This window comes from Nannospalax galili, unplaced genomic scaffold (genome assembly GCF_000622305.1).
Source record: "Nannospalax galili isolate Female #2095 unplaced genomic scaffold, S.galili_v1.0 scaffold772, whole genome shotgun sequence".
NCBI classification, from domain to species: domain Eukaryota; kingdom Metazoa; phylum Chordata; class Mammalia; order Rodentia; family Spalacidae; genus Nannospalax; species Nannospalax galili.
In genome coordinates this window covers 3,526,296-3,543,559 of record NW_008332097.1, presented here as the reverse complement: position 1 = coordinate 3,543,559, position 17,264 = coordinate 3,526,296, and the positions used below count along the sequence as shown (strand labels likewise).

At 38.9% G+C, this 17,264-nt stretch overlaps 1 protein-coding gene across 6 annotated transcripts in view; it reads right to left on the bottom strand.

Annotated features, from left to right (window-relative positions):
- Pds5a (PDS5 cohesin associated factor A) overlaps nt 1-17,264 on the bottom strand; it is a 161,824-nt gene that overhangs the window by 27,642 nt on the left and 116,918 nt on the right. For all 6 annotated transcript variants that reach the window (XM_008827242.3, XM_017796663.2, XM_017796664.2 and 3 more), the window contains 4 exons: nt 6,722-6,854; nt 6,117-6,236; nt 1,864-1,926; nt 934-1,079 (listed from right to left, as the gene is read on the bottom strand). In XM_008827242.3, coding sequence (XP_008825464.1) covers nt 934-1,079; nt 1,864-1,926; nt 6,117-6,236; nt 6,722-6,854 — 462 coding nt within the window. The remainder of the gene's footprint in view (nt 1-933; nt 1,080-1,863; nt 1,927-6,116; nt 6,237-6,721; nt 6,855-17,264) is intronic.

The window sequence follows — 17,264 nt, the reverse complement described above, 5'->3', positions numbered from 1 at the left end:
GGAGAGGGAGAGGGAGAGGGAGAGGGAGAGGGAGGGAGAGAGAGAGAGACAGAGAGAGAGACAGAGACAGAGAGAGAAAGTACCAAGTACCTTCCCACCCCAAAACCTTTCACCAGTGTTTTGTTTTTAAAATACTTTACTTATTATTTTTATTCTATGTGTATGAATGCACTGCCTGCAAGTATGTAAATGTACCCATGTCATAAAATGCCTGTGGAGGTCAGAAGAGAACACAGGATCCCCTGGAGCTGGAGTTACCAACAGTGCTATGTGGGTGCTGGGAATCAAACCTAGGTCCTCAGCAAGAGCAGCCAGTGCTCTTAACTGCTGAACAATCTCTCCAGCCCCTTGTTTGTGTTTAAACAGGGATAAGCATGAAGGGCTGGTGGATGTATCTCTGTGGAAAGAGTACTTTCACAGCACATATGATGCTCTGTATTCAATCTCTAACACCACAAGGGAAAAAAAGTATTTTTAAAAGATGCAAAATGTATAAAATGTTATCTTAATTCATATTATACTTATTTGAGTTAAAAATACTGCAATTTAAGATTGGCATTTTCACAGCTGAAATATATATAGCTAAGCTCATGACTAGTATGCTGAGGTACTAGGTTCAAACCCTAGTATTGTGGGGAAGGAGGCAGTATTTGGATTCTCACTATAGTCCTGTATATTAAATGTTCTTTATATGCAAAAGGAAACTTTTTCCTGTAACGTAAAAAATCTTATTTTTCCCCACTAACTTTTTCTGCACAGAATGCTACATTGTTTGAAAACAGTGCACTGAGTCTCATGAAAAACATTAAAATTCACCAGTATCATTTATACTACATCTAAAAAAGTCCATTGAATAATACAATGTTGTAGGAATAAGTTAAAAAGTAAACCAAACAGCATGTATAGAATAAAAATGTAGAGAAAATGAATTGCCTTGAACGATTTCCAGTTGATGGGCTCAGCTCTGAATTGACATTAATATTCCCTCCAGTCTCTGTACCGGCGCTTCTAACATACGGCTTCCTTCCCGTTGCTGATAAAGGCTTGTTTACTGCACCTAGTACTCCAGTAGGTTTTGGCTGAAAATCATACATACGTTATTTCATACTTTAGTAAAAGTAATGCATAAAAATTTAGAATCAGCTAAGATGTATACTTTAGTACAAACCAAGGGTTATTCTTATCTTGGAAAGTTAAACCCTCAATTTATTTGACATGATTAATCCTGAAAAAAATGTTTTTAATACTTGTTTAATACAAGTAAAAAGTATATGCTGGGTGTGGTGGTGTATGCCTTTAATCCCAGCACTCTGGAGGCAGAGGCACTCGGATCTTTGTGAGTTCGAGGCCAGCCTGGTCTACCCAGTGAGTTTCAGGTCAACTGGGGCTACATAGAGGGAGACCACGTCTCAAAAGACCAAAAAACAAGTATACAGATTACCTTAACTTAATGAGGCAATACTTGCTATCTCTTAGTTTAATTAAGACAAAACTGATGCATCCAAATTATGGAAATGATAAATATCTTAGAAGCAAAGTACTGAATGCATGTAATAGTTTACATCACATTACTTTTATTAAATGTAGTTGTCAACCTTACTAGTGTTTCAAATTATTTCTTTTATCTTGTCTATCTGCTTACTGTTCTACTACCCATGCAAATCTGCCTTGTGATTTGTAAACAACGCACGGTAGTGATTCTGAAGAGTGGTTCATGGCACAACTGTCTGAGAGCATTAGCTGTTAATATAATCAATTCATTAATTCCACCTTCATAATCAGTAACTAAAACTTCTGGGAGATATACAGCAGAAAGAACACACATATTAGACAGCAATCTCTCAAACACTAAGTACACATTACCTTTCCGGTTAAGAGAAGTACTCTTGTCTCTTCTGATATATAACTCTTATCATTACAGAAGTCCTATTAAGAAAACAGAAAACAAAAAATAAAAAAATCAACCAAATTGAATATACACATTTTTGTTAACTAAACAAAGCATTTTAAGAACTGAAACTTGCAATAACAACTATACTTGTGCTAACATACATAATAATTTAAGACCTAGGTAAATGTCCCCAGTTTTGTGGTATGTGGTGCTGGTAAGTGAACCCCACACATACTTGGCAAGAGCTTTCCCACTGAATTACATCCTCAGTCTTTCCATATTTTAAACAAACAACACTCCTGTCTTTTCCTATGGTTCAAAGTATTATCACCACTTCTACTTTATTATAAAATCTATTTCTGAGTTGATAAAAAAATATGGTATTATGTATATACTAGGCACTTCTAAATTTTTATTTTTATAGTTTTGATCTTTCTGAGACAAGGTCTCCCCTGTAGCCCCAGTTGGCCTTGAACTCACTATGTATACCAGGTTGGCCTTGAACTCACAGAGATCCATCTGCCTCTGCATGCACCACCATGCCTGACTGATGTTATTTTTCTGAGAGAGGGTCTCAATGTAACCACACCTGGCTTATATGAAGCACTTCATATTCATTAAGGAACTCCATATTCCATTTCAAGAAAATTACGATCATTGGAAAAATGAACATCTGTCTGTATTCTCAGTACTGGGAGGTTGAGGCAAAAGTATCTCAAGTTTGAGACCAGTCTTTCTAAAAAACAACCCCAAATCTTTGCTTCTTAGACCCATAAGACCTATGTCCAAATCACAAAGGCAAAAACATTACCATGGTACAACTAAGCAAGGAAAAAAATCCCCTGAGAGCAGAGACACTAACCAGTTAATAAACCAACTAAACACAGTGTAGACATTGGTGGTATTTTCCTGAATGTTATGTCTGTATCTAATTTAACAGTTTGATTTTCCCTATTAAATACCCTGAAAATTACAAACAAATTACAGTAGTGTCATTGAAGCAACAAATATAAAAACTGGTCAAGAAATTCATTAGAAGTAGGAGTGATAACACAAGTAATCCCAGCATTTGAGAGGCTAAAGCAGGATGATCACTTGACCTCAGGAATTCAAGATCAGCTTTGGCAATATAGGCATTTCCTATTTCCAGGAAAAGGAGAGAGGAGGAAGAAGGGTAGAGAGGACTGACTCACTAATTTCACATAAAAGTAGCTATAGCAGGGTGTGGTGGCCTTTAATCCCAGCACTTGGGAGGCAGAGGCAGGTGTATCTCTGTGAGTTTGAAGCAGGCCTGTCTCCATAGTGAGTTCCAAGCCAGCTGGGTCCACATGGAGACTCTGTCTCAAAAAAACAAAACAAAACAAAACAAAACAAAGTACCTTATATAATTGCATGAAAATGGTCTTATGTAGCCCTGTATAATTAAAAAGTACGTTTTGGGGGCTGAATAAATAGCTCAGCGGTTAAGAGCACTGACTGCTCTTGCAGAGGACCCGAGTTCGATTGCGAGCACCCACACGGTGGCTACGAACCGTCCTTTATTCCAGTTCCAGGGGAATCTGAAGCCCTCTTCTGACCTCTGAGACACTGCATGACACGGGTGCAGTCACATACATGTAGGCAATACACTCATACGTATAAAATAAAAATAAATATTTTTTAAAAGTACATTTTTATTTTGGAAAATATATCTTCATACAGTGGTATAATAGACTTGAATAAGAGGCCAAAATGTGCCTATGAGAAGCTCAGACATGTGGGGATGGAGAGATGGCTCAGTGGTTAAGAGCACTGGCACTGACTACTCTTGCAAAGGACCAGGACTTGATTCCCAGCACCCACATGACTGCTAACAACCATCTCTAACTCCAGTTCCAGGAGATCCAACTCCTTCTACTGACGTCCACAGGCATTGTACAACACAGTTGCGCTTACATATAATGCAGGCAATACATTCATATACATAAGATAAAATTAATAAAATACTTTGAAAAAAAGGAAGAAGCTCAAACTTTAGTCAGACGTGTAGGGAAAAGCTGTAGTCTTTGTTTTTCTGTCTTTCTTTAGTTTCTGAGACAGTTATGTATATTTAGTAAAGGCTGGCATCAAACATAATCCTCCTGCTTCAGCCTCCCTAGTGCTGGGATTGGATATGTTTACTACCATACCCACCTCAGGGATATAATTTCTTTAGCACAAAAACTTAATAGGCAGCTAAAATGAAACAAAGCCTGGATACCAAAATTTGCTTGTTTCATATATAGTACAGCAAAAAGACTTGTACAAGCCTGGTGTTCTGGTGTCTGAATTTGTCAGATTTTAAATAGTATTTTAGAAAAAGAAAGGAAGAAAGCTGCATATTAAAAATAGAAAAATGTAAGCCGGGTGTGGTGGTACATGACTTTAATCCCAGCTCTCGGGAGACAGAGGCAGGAGGATCTCTGAATTCACGGCCAGCCTGGTCTCCACAGGGAATCCAGACCAGCTACAACTACAGGGAGACCCTGCCTCAAACTCAAACACACACACACACACACACACACACACACACGTAAAACTGTACAGGTGAGACGGCTTTGCAGGTGGGGGGCACTTGCTGCTAAACCTGAAAAACTGAGTTCTATCCTTGGAACCTACATGGTGGAAGGAGTGAACCAACTCCAGCTACTTGTCTCTGACCCCCATACATGTGCCTCCACTCCTCAATAAATAAACAAGAAAGAAAAATCTTCCATGAACAGTGGTGCATGCTTGTAATTCCAGTACTTGGGAGGCTGAGACAGGAGATTATAGCAGGTTTAAGGCCAGCCTGGGTTATATAGCAAAGGCTCCGTGATTCCTCACTACAATAAAGAGAAGAAAAATCTAACTTTTGGGCCTGGCATGATGGCACATGCCTTTAATCCTAGGACTGGGGTGGCAGAGGCATGTGGATTTCTGCGTGTTTAAGGCCAGCCATAGTGAGTTTCACACAGTGAGTTTCAACCAGCCAGAGCTACATAGTGAGACATTGTCTCAAGAAACCACGCCCGCTGAAAAACCCCAAAACACCCTCCCCACAAGAAAAGTCTAACTTCTTATTAGGACTAGAAGCACTGTGTTAGAGACATCAAAACAAAAACTCTTTTAGAACCATCTAGGTATAATGACAAACAGCAATTTCTTAATCTCAGTGGAAATAAGCTTGCTAATCTTTACAGTGCCAATGAAAAAATGGGGGTGGGTAGGAGAGAGGGGAACTGGAGAGATGGCTCAGCAGTTAAGAACACTTGCCCTTCTTTCAGGGGACCCAGGTCTGATTATAAGCACCCACATGGTGGCTAACAATGGTCTATAACTCTAGTTCCAGACCAGCCAGGCCTACAGAAAGACCAAGTCTCAAAAAAAAAAAAAAAAAAAAAAGCACATGTGAACTATTAAACTCAGTTTAATTAAACATAAATTTTTTTTTTTATAAAGCACAGGCTGCTTGAATTCCTGATCTTCTTGCTTGCCTCTAATTCCTCAGTAAGGACACAGGTATGCGTTACCACATCTGACTCAGTTTAAACCTTTTTTTTTTTTTTTTTTTTTGGAGACAGTCTCCTATAGCCCCAGCTGGCCTGGAACTACATAGACCAGGCTGGCCTTGAACTTAGAAATCCATCTGCCTCTGCCTCCCAAGTGCTGGTATTAAATAAAGGCTTGCACCACCACACCTGCTAGTTTAAACTTTTCTATAAAAAATTATTTCTTTTGTGTGGAGGTCAAAGGACTAGCAGTAGCCAGTTTTCTCCTTCCATTAATGTGAATCCCAGGGACTGAACTGAGCTCATCAGTCCTGACAATACGATGAGCTTTTTTTTTTTTTTAAGCAAAATATGATGTTTAAAATAAAAAGGTTTATTTCCTGAAATATTCCCTTTCAGAATACTCTAAGGGGGTTATTACTAAGACCTAGATCAAAAAATAAAATATATTTAAAAAACCCTGAAAATTCTTCTTCCCATCAAAAATACTCAGATGTAACAGAAGAACAGCAATAAGCAGTTTCATTTCTACTCTCCTCCTTTGATAGGAATGTGATTCAGAGATCTGGAAGATGATTTTCTGTTCCTCAACAAATTTAGAGGTATTTAATTTTTTTGTTTTGGTCCTTAAAACAACCCAACATCTATTACTAGAATTTGATGGCTGAAATTTAAATCACTTTAGTATTGGAGAAAAGTAAACTGAGGAATATTACCTTTTCAGGTTGTGTAAAAAACTTCATTGGGAGGACTGGGTCTTTTGGTGAATCTGCATTGCACAAAGCACTTTTACTGTTTATAACACACAGAGCCACATCACATACTGTATAAAGTTTCTACGGAGGAAAAATAAACAAATGATTATGACTGCAACAGTATCACAGGTACCACTTCTACCAGATGTATAAATTAAGAGCTGAAAATTAAATGTGGCCACTTATTTCTTGAACAGCTTCTATTTCTGCTCAGCACTGTTGAGACTCCTGGTAATTAAAGCCCTCTACCTTAATATATCAAATACATACTAGAAATAAGTAAACCCAAAGTGTATTTTTTCTGTAACTGTGAGTAGGATGAAGTGTATAACACAGGACTGATGTACACTTCATTAATTCATATCCTCTTGCTCTGCAGTTAATGCCTTTTTAAGAACATTAAAGATACCAGAACAAATTTTGCTTATGAGAATAGGCAATAAAAATTGGCTATACATATATTTTAATAAATACTTTGCAACCTAAGCTGGTACATAATTTAGCTGGTAAGAACAAGCTGGCTAATATATTTTCTGTAGCATGCACCAGGCTAAAACTCATCTTACTTCATTTGTCTTAGATTCATCTGGAGACTGGGCATCTCTGGTTAACTTGATGTTCTCTGCCATCTTCTTCATAAAGGCGTGGCTGTTATTTTCATTCTTGGTCATTAAAACTTCAAGCATGAACCATAGGCACCTAAGCAGTAAATATATGAAAGAGACTATATGTAGATGATTTTGCTTATTGAAATAAATCTTTGAGAAATTCTGTGTATATAAAGCAAAAATAAAATATGTAGATGACCATAACTACTAGTAGCAATATATTGCTCTTATATATATATCCTTAATATATTAAGGATATCAACTCAAATGGAATTCTTTTTTTTGAGTCAGGGTCTTATGCAACCCAGGACTGGCCTCCAAATGGCTATGTAGCTTATGATAGCCTTGAATTCTGATCCTCCTGCCTCTACCTCCTGAGTGTTGATATTATAGTATGTGCCACTTATCTGGCTCAAAAGAAAAGTGAAATCACAAAAAAATGTTTAAAATAAACATAAACTAAATATGAGAACTTCTCAAAGTTTCATGAGGCAGATAAAGACAATATAGGTTCTCAATAAACATTTACGCTATGGTATATTTTAACATGAAGTAGAGATAAATCACATACTGCATATTCTTCACATTGTATAAGCTGTGCAGAAGGTCAATACTGCTATGTAATTCTGATGGGGTAAAGTCTGAACTGCATGCACTATGAAGTTGCTGGGTGTGTGAACCACCCATGTAGCTAAGAGGTCACTTTTCAAACCATTTTTGTTGTTTTCCACTTGTCACTGCATAGTTGTCAATATATAATCAATAAGAATGGGACACATGAATTTTTAAGGAAGTTTGAACCTCAAATCATACTAAACATTAGCATCACCTGGAGGGTAGGGGAAATTTGAACTGGCAAATTTGGGAGGGGAACTTATTTTTTCCTAAATTCACAGGATGATTTATAGTAGGAGTACTGCTTTACTCCATCAAAAGGGGAGATTTGATTATATATATAGTTTTGTTTTGTTTTTTAACCTTTTTTTGAGACAGTGTCCCCCTGCAGTCCCAGCTGGCCTGGAGCTCACTATGTAGACCACGCCAGCCTTGATCTCATCTGCCTGCCTCTGCCTCCTGAGTGCTGGGATCAAAGGCCTGTGTCACCATACCTGGGTAATGTGGTGATAATACTTAAGGGGCTGTGGATATAGCTCAGTTAATGGAGTGCTTACCCAGGAAGAAGCCCTGAATTTAATCTCACACAAAGTGTAGCTAGTTTGAGGTAGGCCTAGGCAACATAAGACCTTGTGTCAAAACTAAAAATATTTGTAGCTGGAAAAATGGCTTAGCAGTTAAGAGCACTAGCTGCTCTTGCAGTAGACTCAGAATTCAGTTCCCAGCACCCTCCACATGGTAGCAATCAACTCTCCAAAACTGCAGTTCCAGGGGATTTGATGCCCTCTTCTGCCTTCTCAGTGTGTGCACAGCGCGAATACACATAAAATAAAAATAATAAAATATTAAAAAAAAAACATAAGCAGGGCATAGTGGTATACGTCTTTTTTTTTTTTTAGTTTTTAATTTTGTTTTATGGCACACTTCTTTTACCTCAGCACTAGGCAGACAGAAGCATGTGGATCTCTGTGAGTTCTAGGTCAGTCAGGGCTATATAGTAATACCCTGCCTAAGAAAACAAAAAGCAACAAAACATAGCATAAATAGAGCAAGCTTCAAGTGAGCAATCATGTACATATTAAGCATTATTTGAACAAATACTGCAGAAAGGTGACAACACTGGACTTAAGCACTGTACAAGCCCAAGTCACAAGCCCAATTTCATGTGGACACTGAAATCACTTCAGTAATTCTTTGGGTTCAGATTTCTACTGTTTCTAGTAACTTGGAAGATTCTTAATCCCACGATAGAGAACAGCATTAGAATTACAAGTAACATGAGGAAACTTTCTCACTGATTCAAGAGTAGTACTCATTTCTTTGAAAAGTTTTGGTAAAAAACAAAAACACCCAAAACCAAAACCACACTTTCAGTATTAAACATATACATGGTATACCAAACTAGTATAAACTTTATACTCTGAAACACCTGAGAAAAAAGCTGATAGCCTAGGACACAAAACAATACATAATAGATAGTATTTTTTTTAAATGTATTTTTATTTTATGTGTATTCGTGTATTGCCTGCATGTAGGTAAGTGCACCCGTGTCATGCAATGCCCAGAGGTCAGAAGAGGCTGTCGGATTCCCTGGGACTGGAGTTACGGACAGTTGTTAGCTGCCATGTGGGTGCTGGGATTTGAACCTGGGTCTTCTGCAATAACAACCAGTGTTCTTAACTGCTGAGCCAGCTCTCCAGTCCCCTTGAATTTGAAATTTTGTGAAGTTAGAATATGTTGAAAAGTTAAGGGCTATATATGACAGGTATGTTTTGTTTTGCTTTGCTTTTAGTTTTCTGAGATAGGTTCTGGCTCAGGCTGCCTTTGAACTGTTTTTTGGTTGGTTTGTTGAGACAGGGTCACCCTATAGGTGGCCTGGAACTCGCTATGTAGACCAGGCTGGCCTCCACCTCATAGAGATCTGCTTGCCTCTGCCTCCCAAGTATTGAAATTAAAAGGTACGTAACCACCACAGATGATGAACTCTTTTTTAAAAAACATATTTGTTTATTTTGTGTGTATGAGTATTTTGCATGTATTGTAAGCCTGTGTAATGCCTGTAGAGGCCAGAAGAGGGCTTCGGATCCCTGAATCCAGTTACAGTTGTTAACAGTCATGTGAATGCTGGGAACCCAACCAGGGTCCTCTGCAAGAGGCAGCCAGTACTCTTAACTACTGAGCCAATTCTCTAGCCCACACCTTTGAACTTTTTAACCCTCTGGTCCCAGCCTTCTGAGTGCTAGGATTACAGGTATGAGCCACCATACCCAGCAATCAGACAGACACATACATCTTGAACACTGCTCAAATAGTAATTGCTATTCTTTATGTGCCATCATACAGATTCCAACATTTCTTTGCTTACTGCTTTATCCCTCAAAATTCATTCTTTTCCTTCCCAAATCTTTTCGTTGAGTTCTCTGAAATACTTTCTTTAGAAAACAAACACCAGTCAATTTTCACTTGTCTGTCTGTCTCTTAACTGAAACCATGGACCCAGTCCCTCCCAAGAATACATGCCTTGCACTCCCAGAGTTTGCAGCCACTATTCTACTACATGTTGCATACAGGTTTGTAGAGTGGATTCAACTTCTTTTTTCCATAGTGCTAATTCTACTATTCTTTCCATGTTTATATGAAATTATTTCTAGGAAGCTGTGATGGTTTGGATGAGAATGTCCCCCATAGGTTTCAAGTATTTGGACATTTTGTCCCAGGTTGGTGGCACTGTTTTGGGAGGTCTTAGAAGGTGTGGCCATGCTGAAGGAAGCAAGTCACTGGGATTAGGCTTAGTTCTTAAACCCTGCCAGATGTCCAGTCACTTTCTGCTTCCTGTGTCTGCTTGAAGATATGAGCACTTAGCTTCTGTGCCTACTCCAGCCACCTCTGCCACCATGCCTCCCTGCCATGATGGACTCTTGCCCCTTTGGAATTGTAAGCTAAATAAACTATTCCTTTTATAAGTTCCCTTGTTCATGGTGTTTTTATCACAGTAACAGAAAAGTAACTAATACAGAAGCTTTTACCATGTAGTTGCATCTCCTACCTTTCTTCTTGTCAACATTATCAGCCATCCTATATATTTTGCACTCATTTAAATTTCTGGATTACATTTGGGGGTGGGGCGTCTTTTTGAGACAGGGTCTCCCTGTAGTCCCAGCTGACCTAAACTCACTATGTAGACCAGGCTGGCTTTGAACTCAGAATGATCCACCTGCTTCTGCCTCCCGAGTACTGGGATTAAAGGAGTGTCCCAACACACCCGACTTGGATTACATTTTTAAAAACTTCGTGTATGTCCTGCCATTTTTCATGGCAGTTCCCCTTCACACACCTAGTTCCTTTACTGCTTCATTTCTGGTAAATTTTCCCTTTGCTTGAAGTACTTTACCCCCTCAGATATTATTAGATCTTGGCAGTCCTTAGAACTGGCATACCAGTGAAATCATAAATTCAAATACCTTACTTCCTTTTGGTTCCAGTTTTCTTCCTCAATACACACCATTAAAGCCATGTTCTGGGATAGGGAAAATATCACTGGTAGACTGCTTGCCTAGCATGCATAAAGCCCCAGGGTTTTATCCTCAGTGCCTGGAGGAGGGAGGGAGGGAGAGAGGGAGGGAGGGAGTGTGAGTGAGTGAGTGAGTGAGTGAGTGAGTGAGTGAGTGTGTGTGTGTGTGTGTGTGTGTGTGTGTGTCTGGGTATCTGACCTCATGGGAACCTCTCAGCTTCTGGCCTTGCTAATTTTCCAACCCTATCCTTCTTGCTCTTATTAAATTTTCAGTCTATACTCCATAAACCAGTATTTTACTTGCTCTTTTTTAAAACAGTCACAATTTTCTCATTAATTCTTCTGGTACATTTGCTTTAGAAACTCACAATCTGGAGGCTGCAGGGGAAAAAACTCAGTAAAGTGCTTATGAGCACCTGAGGTAATCCTCAGCACTCATATAAAAAGCAGCACATGGTGGTACTTGCTTATAACTCCAGCGCTTAGGAGGCAGAGACAGGAGGATTGCTGGGGTTCCCTTGCCAGCCAGCCTAGACTAATTGGTGAGTCCCAGATCCCCCGCAGTGAGAGACTTTGTATCAAAAACAAGGTTAATCATTTTTTAGGAATGATACCTAAGAATGACCTTTGGCTCCATGGACTGCCTCATGTCCATACACAGTCACACCCACACAGGCCAAAACAACAGGAAAACCTCACAACCTGGAATAATTAAACTGTTGAGTTTCTTGGCAGCTACATTCAGAATGTTTAACTGCTAGGGGAAAAAGCAGCGTTTATAATTATAAGATTTTTATCTTTCCTGGGCATGGTGCTGCATTTTGATGACCCTAGTATTCAGGAGTTGGATGCAGGAAGATCAAGGTCAACCATGACTCCACAGTGAGGCTGAGGATGGTCAATTAGAATTCTCATTTAGTTCACAGGAAGACATTTTCAAACTTTACTCTGTTTATATCTACAACTCTAGCACTTTCAATACCGATGAAGACTTTGCTCCTACATCATTGAGAAATACAAGTCATTAGATGAGGCTTCAACTTCTTTATGTTTTATATATTGTATTTTTCATTTGTATTTTATGTGTATGAGTGTATTGACTACATGTACAAAGTGCTCCAGTGTTATGCAATGCCCGTAGAGGTAAGAAGAGGTGTCAGATCCCTAGAACTGGAGTTACGAATGGTTGTTATTTGCTACATGGGTGCTGGGAATAGAACCTGGGTTATCTGCAAGAGCAGTCAGTTCTCTTAACCACTGAGCCATCTCTCCAGCTTCCCCCCACCCCCACACTTTTATAGACAGGGTCTGAGTAGATAGCCCTGGCTGGCATCGAACTGGTTATGTACACCAGGCTTGCCTTTAATAGATGCCTCTACAACCAGAATTTGATGCAATGCCTGATCTCATTTATTTAGGGTTAATTCATACTATTTAGCCTCAAATGGCCTGGAACACACTATTGTACACTAGAAAGACCTTAACTTACACTGATCCTCCCGCTTCAGCCTCCCAAAGAATGGAGATTATAGGCATGAGGTACCACACCCAGCCTAGGTCTTTCTAGTTTATTCTGCCTTTTCCAGTAGAACTTGGTGTTCCTAAGTGATGAATCTGAAGCCCACACTCTACTATTAATATTTGTTTTCTATCTATTTTTAACTTCTGGCTTTCCCCATATGCGGGTAATTTACTTGCTTAAGGAACTCCTATAACAGCAGAACATCATCACAACTATGACTGTAACTGCCTCTTCATCTCATCAAGCTATAAATCTTATGGGAGTACAGTCTGAGAACCTAGCATGATAGTAGTCACACTGAAATTGTTCTTTAAGTATTTGCTTATGAAGTATGTAAAGATGGAAAAGAAAAAGTGAGGAAAGATGCAGATCAGATTCTTAATATCAGTCCAAGGCTTTTGAGAGGTATGATTATGAACATATATCTATATACTGTTATATTAAATCTCAAATAATAAAGGATGCCATTAATAAACAGTAAGGACTATACTTATGATTTTTCACATTCAAATATGCTCTATTGATGTGAGAAGAAAAGGGCAAAGTAAGAAGTGTAAAGAATTCCTTACAACAACAAATAAATCATTATGCTGAGGGGAACAAAGACAACAAACTGTTCAGAACTCTGAGTTCTCATCAGACAAGCAACATACCAACACTGAATGATACCTGATTTTTACAATCCTTTTTTGGTGGTCTTTGAAAGTAAGGGACTATTATCTCTATAATCATTTAGTGAACTGTGTAACAGTCCACTTTAAGGATCTAGGAGAAAAAAAGCAAACTAGCAGAAAAAGGCCATAGTATAGAGATAAACAAGAAACAGAGAAAAATGACAATAGAATGTTTCCATGAAAAATTAGTAAATCCTAGATTGACCAGGTACACGAATTCTTAAAATCAGAAATGAAAGTGGACATACTGCTAACTACTACAGAAAAAAGGCTTGTAAGAATGTACTAGGCCACAAATTCTATAACCTAGTTGAAATACACAAATTCCAAGAAACAAAACCTACCCAAAATGAGTAACAGAAAACCACAGATCATTACCCCTTAATTATATTGAGGCCAAACTCCTTTAAAAACAAAACAAAAACACAGCAAAACAATCTAGTAAATGGATTATTCACAATGACCAACTGGGATTTATTTAAAGACTGAAAGTATTTTTCAACATCAAAAAATTGATTTATGTGATATATGATAGTAAGAGAATGAAGGCAAAACATACACGGTTCTCTCAATTGATGCACACACAGAACCTGTGACAAAACTCAGTGACATAATAAACTAGGATTAGAACAGAATTCCCTCAACATTAGAAAGGCACAATGACCAACTGGGATTTATTTAAAGACTGAAAGTATTTTTCAACATCAAAAAATTGATTTATGTGATATATGATAGTAAGAGAATGAAGGCAAAACATACACGGTTCTCTCAATTGATGCACACACAGAACCTGTGACAAAACTCAGTGACATAATAAACTAGGATTAGAACAGAATTCCCTCAACATTAGAAAGGCAAACAAAAAAAAAAAAAAAAAAAAAAAAAAAAAAAAAAAAAAAGAACAAGAACAACAACTTCCCAAAATGCACAGCTAATAACACATTCAACGGTGAGAGACAGATTCCCCCAAAGAGAATGCTAATGCTAGCTTTCATCACTTCAAGTCAACATGGTGCAAGACCGTCAGCGCAATCAAGCACAGGGGAAAAAAATACTATCTAAATTGGAAAGTAAGACGTAAAACTATATTTATAGATGAAATGTTCGTGAATGTAGAGAATCATAAAGAATATAAAATTTGGTTGGGGAGATGACTCAGTAGGTAAAATGCTTGCTGTAGAAGCCTGAGAACTTTTTGTTTTGTCTTTTTGAGACAGGGTCTCCCTGTAGCCTAACTGGCCCAGAACTCACAGAGACCCATCTGCCTCTGCCTCCCAAGTGCTGGGATTAAAGGCACAACACCCAGCCAAGCCTGAGAACTTAAATGTGACTCCCAAGAGCATAATAAAAGCCAGGCACATACTTCCTTAGGCCAGCATGCCCCTAGGGGCATATGGGAGACTGAACAGTCTTTGGAAACACATGGGTCAGCTAGCTTGGCATATACAGCAGTGAAGAATTGAGACCTTGTCTCAAACGAGATTGAAGATGAGATTGTCTGCTGACCTTCATCCATGTGCCATAGCACATGTCCACACACACGCATGCACTCACACAAATATATACAAAAAAATACAGAAACTCAAACACTAAAACAGTTCCTTACCAGGAGCTCCTCCCAAGCCTATGTGATTCCTAAGGAACAGATCCTCAAATGATCTTAAGTGTAAAAAATAAATGGATTTATTTGGGCCAACTGTATGGTTTTAAACACCTAAATGGAAAGTATAGCCAAAGAGTAAAGTTACCAGTACATTTCTTTAAGAGTTCAAGGGATTACACTTCCCAGACATTAGGCTTAAGTCTATATAAAAAGTTATTTAGAGGGCTGGAGAAATGGTTCAGCAGTTAAGAGCACTGATCGTTCTTCCAGAGTATCTGGGTTCTATTCCCAGCACCCACATGGTGGCTAACAACCACTCAAAATGGTTCCAGTTCCCAGGGATCCAACGCCCTCTTCTGACCTCCTCGAGCACGGCACAACATGGGTGCACCTACCTACATGCAGGCAATATACTCATACACATAAAAATAATTAATATTATTTTGGGGCTGGAGAGATAGCTCAGCGGTTAAGAACACTGGCTGTTCTTGCAGAAGGCCCAGGTTTGAATCCCAGCACCCACATGGCAGCTAACAACTGTCCGTAACTCCAGTTCCAGGGGATCCAATGGCCTCTTCTGACCTCCACAGGCACTGCACGACACGGGTACACTTACCTACATGCAGGCAATACACATACAATAAAATAAAAAATAATAAATAAAACATTAAAAAAATTATTTAGACAATTATTTCTCATTGATGATTTTGTTCCTAACTAGAATGTGCTGCTCAGATGTAAGACTTCAAATCATGGTCTCGAATCCTGTAGGGCCCACCTGTACTTAAGGGAGACAACCAGCTATTGTTCTAAAATGATGTTCTCTATCTAGAAGCCTTTGAGAGGGAACAGATGCTGATTCTAACCATTCCAACAGGTATCAAAATACCTGAAAGCAAATCCTGAATCCATCACTCTAGAGTCCAGCCTTGGAAGACAAAAGAAAAATGAGGAAGCCAATAAAGGGATGCTTTTGGAAGCCCTGTCAAGAATTCCAAAAGACTCTCATATGAACATCTGAAAATTGCCATGTTCTGATTTTTATCTAGTTTCCTGTCTAGAACTTATAATGCTAATTACTCTTGCCTTTACTTCTCCTTCACATTTCCTATTGATGAGTCAAGGACATTCTTTTCCCCTTAGAGATAAGAATTATGGAATTTGGGAGTCTTTTAGATAGACCCACTGAAGGGGTACTCCAATTATCTCACCCTGTGTCCCTATTCAGCATGGAAGAAGTCAGAGCGGTCTGCGTCCCAATTATGTATTGGGAATTTGGGTAACCTCTTCAGAGGATGGTGTGGTAAGAATAGAAGGTAAGAATAGGCTAGGCAGTTAGGGTAAAAAGACCCTAAAGAAAAAGAGCCAGTTTCTTGGCTAAAAGTCAAAATGTCCTTGGGCCTCTTAGCAATATACTCTGTTCCAAAGGCCAAAAATGTCAAAAGTATTTGGGAGCTTGTATCTAATCCTTAAAAGAATTTAGGGTTACCTCTTCAGAGGGGGAATGTTAGAGTAGCCAAAAGGCCCCATAAAAATAAATAAAAAGGGGCTGGAGAAATGGCTCAGTAGTTAAGAACACTGACTGCTCTTGCAGAGGACCTGGGTTTGATTCCCATCACCTGCATGGCGGCTACAAACCATCCTTGACTCCAGTTCCAGGGGAATCTGAAGCCCTTTTCTGACCTCCGCAGCACTGCATGACACGAGTATACTCACATACATGCAGGCAACATCCTCATACACATAAAATTTAAAAAAAAAAAAAAGTTGAAGAAGAAGAAAGAGTACATGAAGTTATCAGAAAAAAGTGATGGGGAGATATGGGAGGAGCTGTAGGGGAGAGTGGGCATGGATTTGATCAAAACACCTTATATGCATGCATGAAATTCTCAATAAATTATTAAAAAAAAAAAAAAAAAGAGGTCCTTAAACTCCCCAAATGAATTCAATACCAGGCTTAGTTAGCCAAGACAGGGTCTTCTTGTAGAGGTAGCTGGCCTGGAACTCACTATGCAGACCAGTCAGGCCTCAAAAAACAGTATTACTCCAACAACCTACTAACAAATTATACACAGCAGATCAAAAAATATATGTCTAGATAAGGTTTATCTGAGAACAACTGGTCTTTGCCCAAGATTTATCTACATGACACACAGTAATTAAAAGTACCAGACTGGTGGAACTAACCTTCTTGGATGTTTAACAGACATACTTTGAAGCCTATAATAATTTGGTCAGAGGTACATAAAGGACAGTTTTTGCTCCTTGCCCTCCTAGGTCGACTAGTTCCAGGGGACTAAGAACATCTCTCAAAATGTCCCGTAATTGTGGGGAGTCACCTGTCCTCCTTTTCAGGGAGGCCATGGAGACCCCAGCAGATGTGAACCAGAGTCCAGTCTACAAAGAGGAAGGTTAACTCAGAGGAAATATTTCCTCCATACTTCCAAGTGAAGCCAGCCATGGTCGAGTAGGATCTTTGACTTATCTTTACATAGTTGGAACTGGTAAAAGAAAGGAGCCAGGAGCTCCTCCCAAGCCCATGTGACCCCTGAGGAACAGATCCTCAAACGACCTTA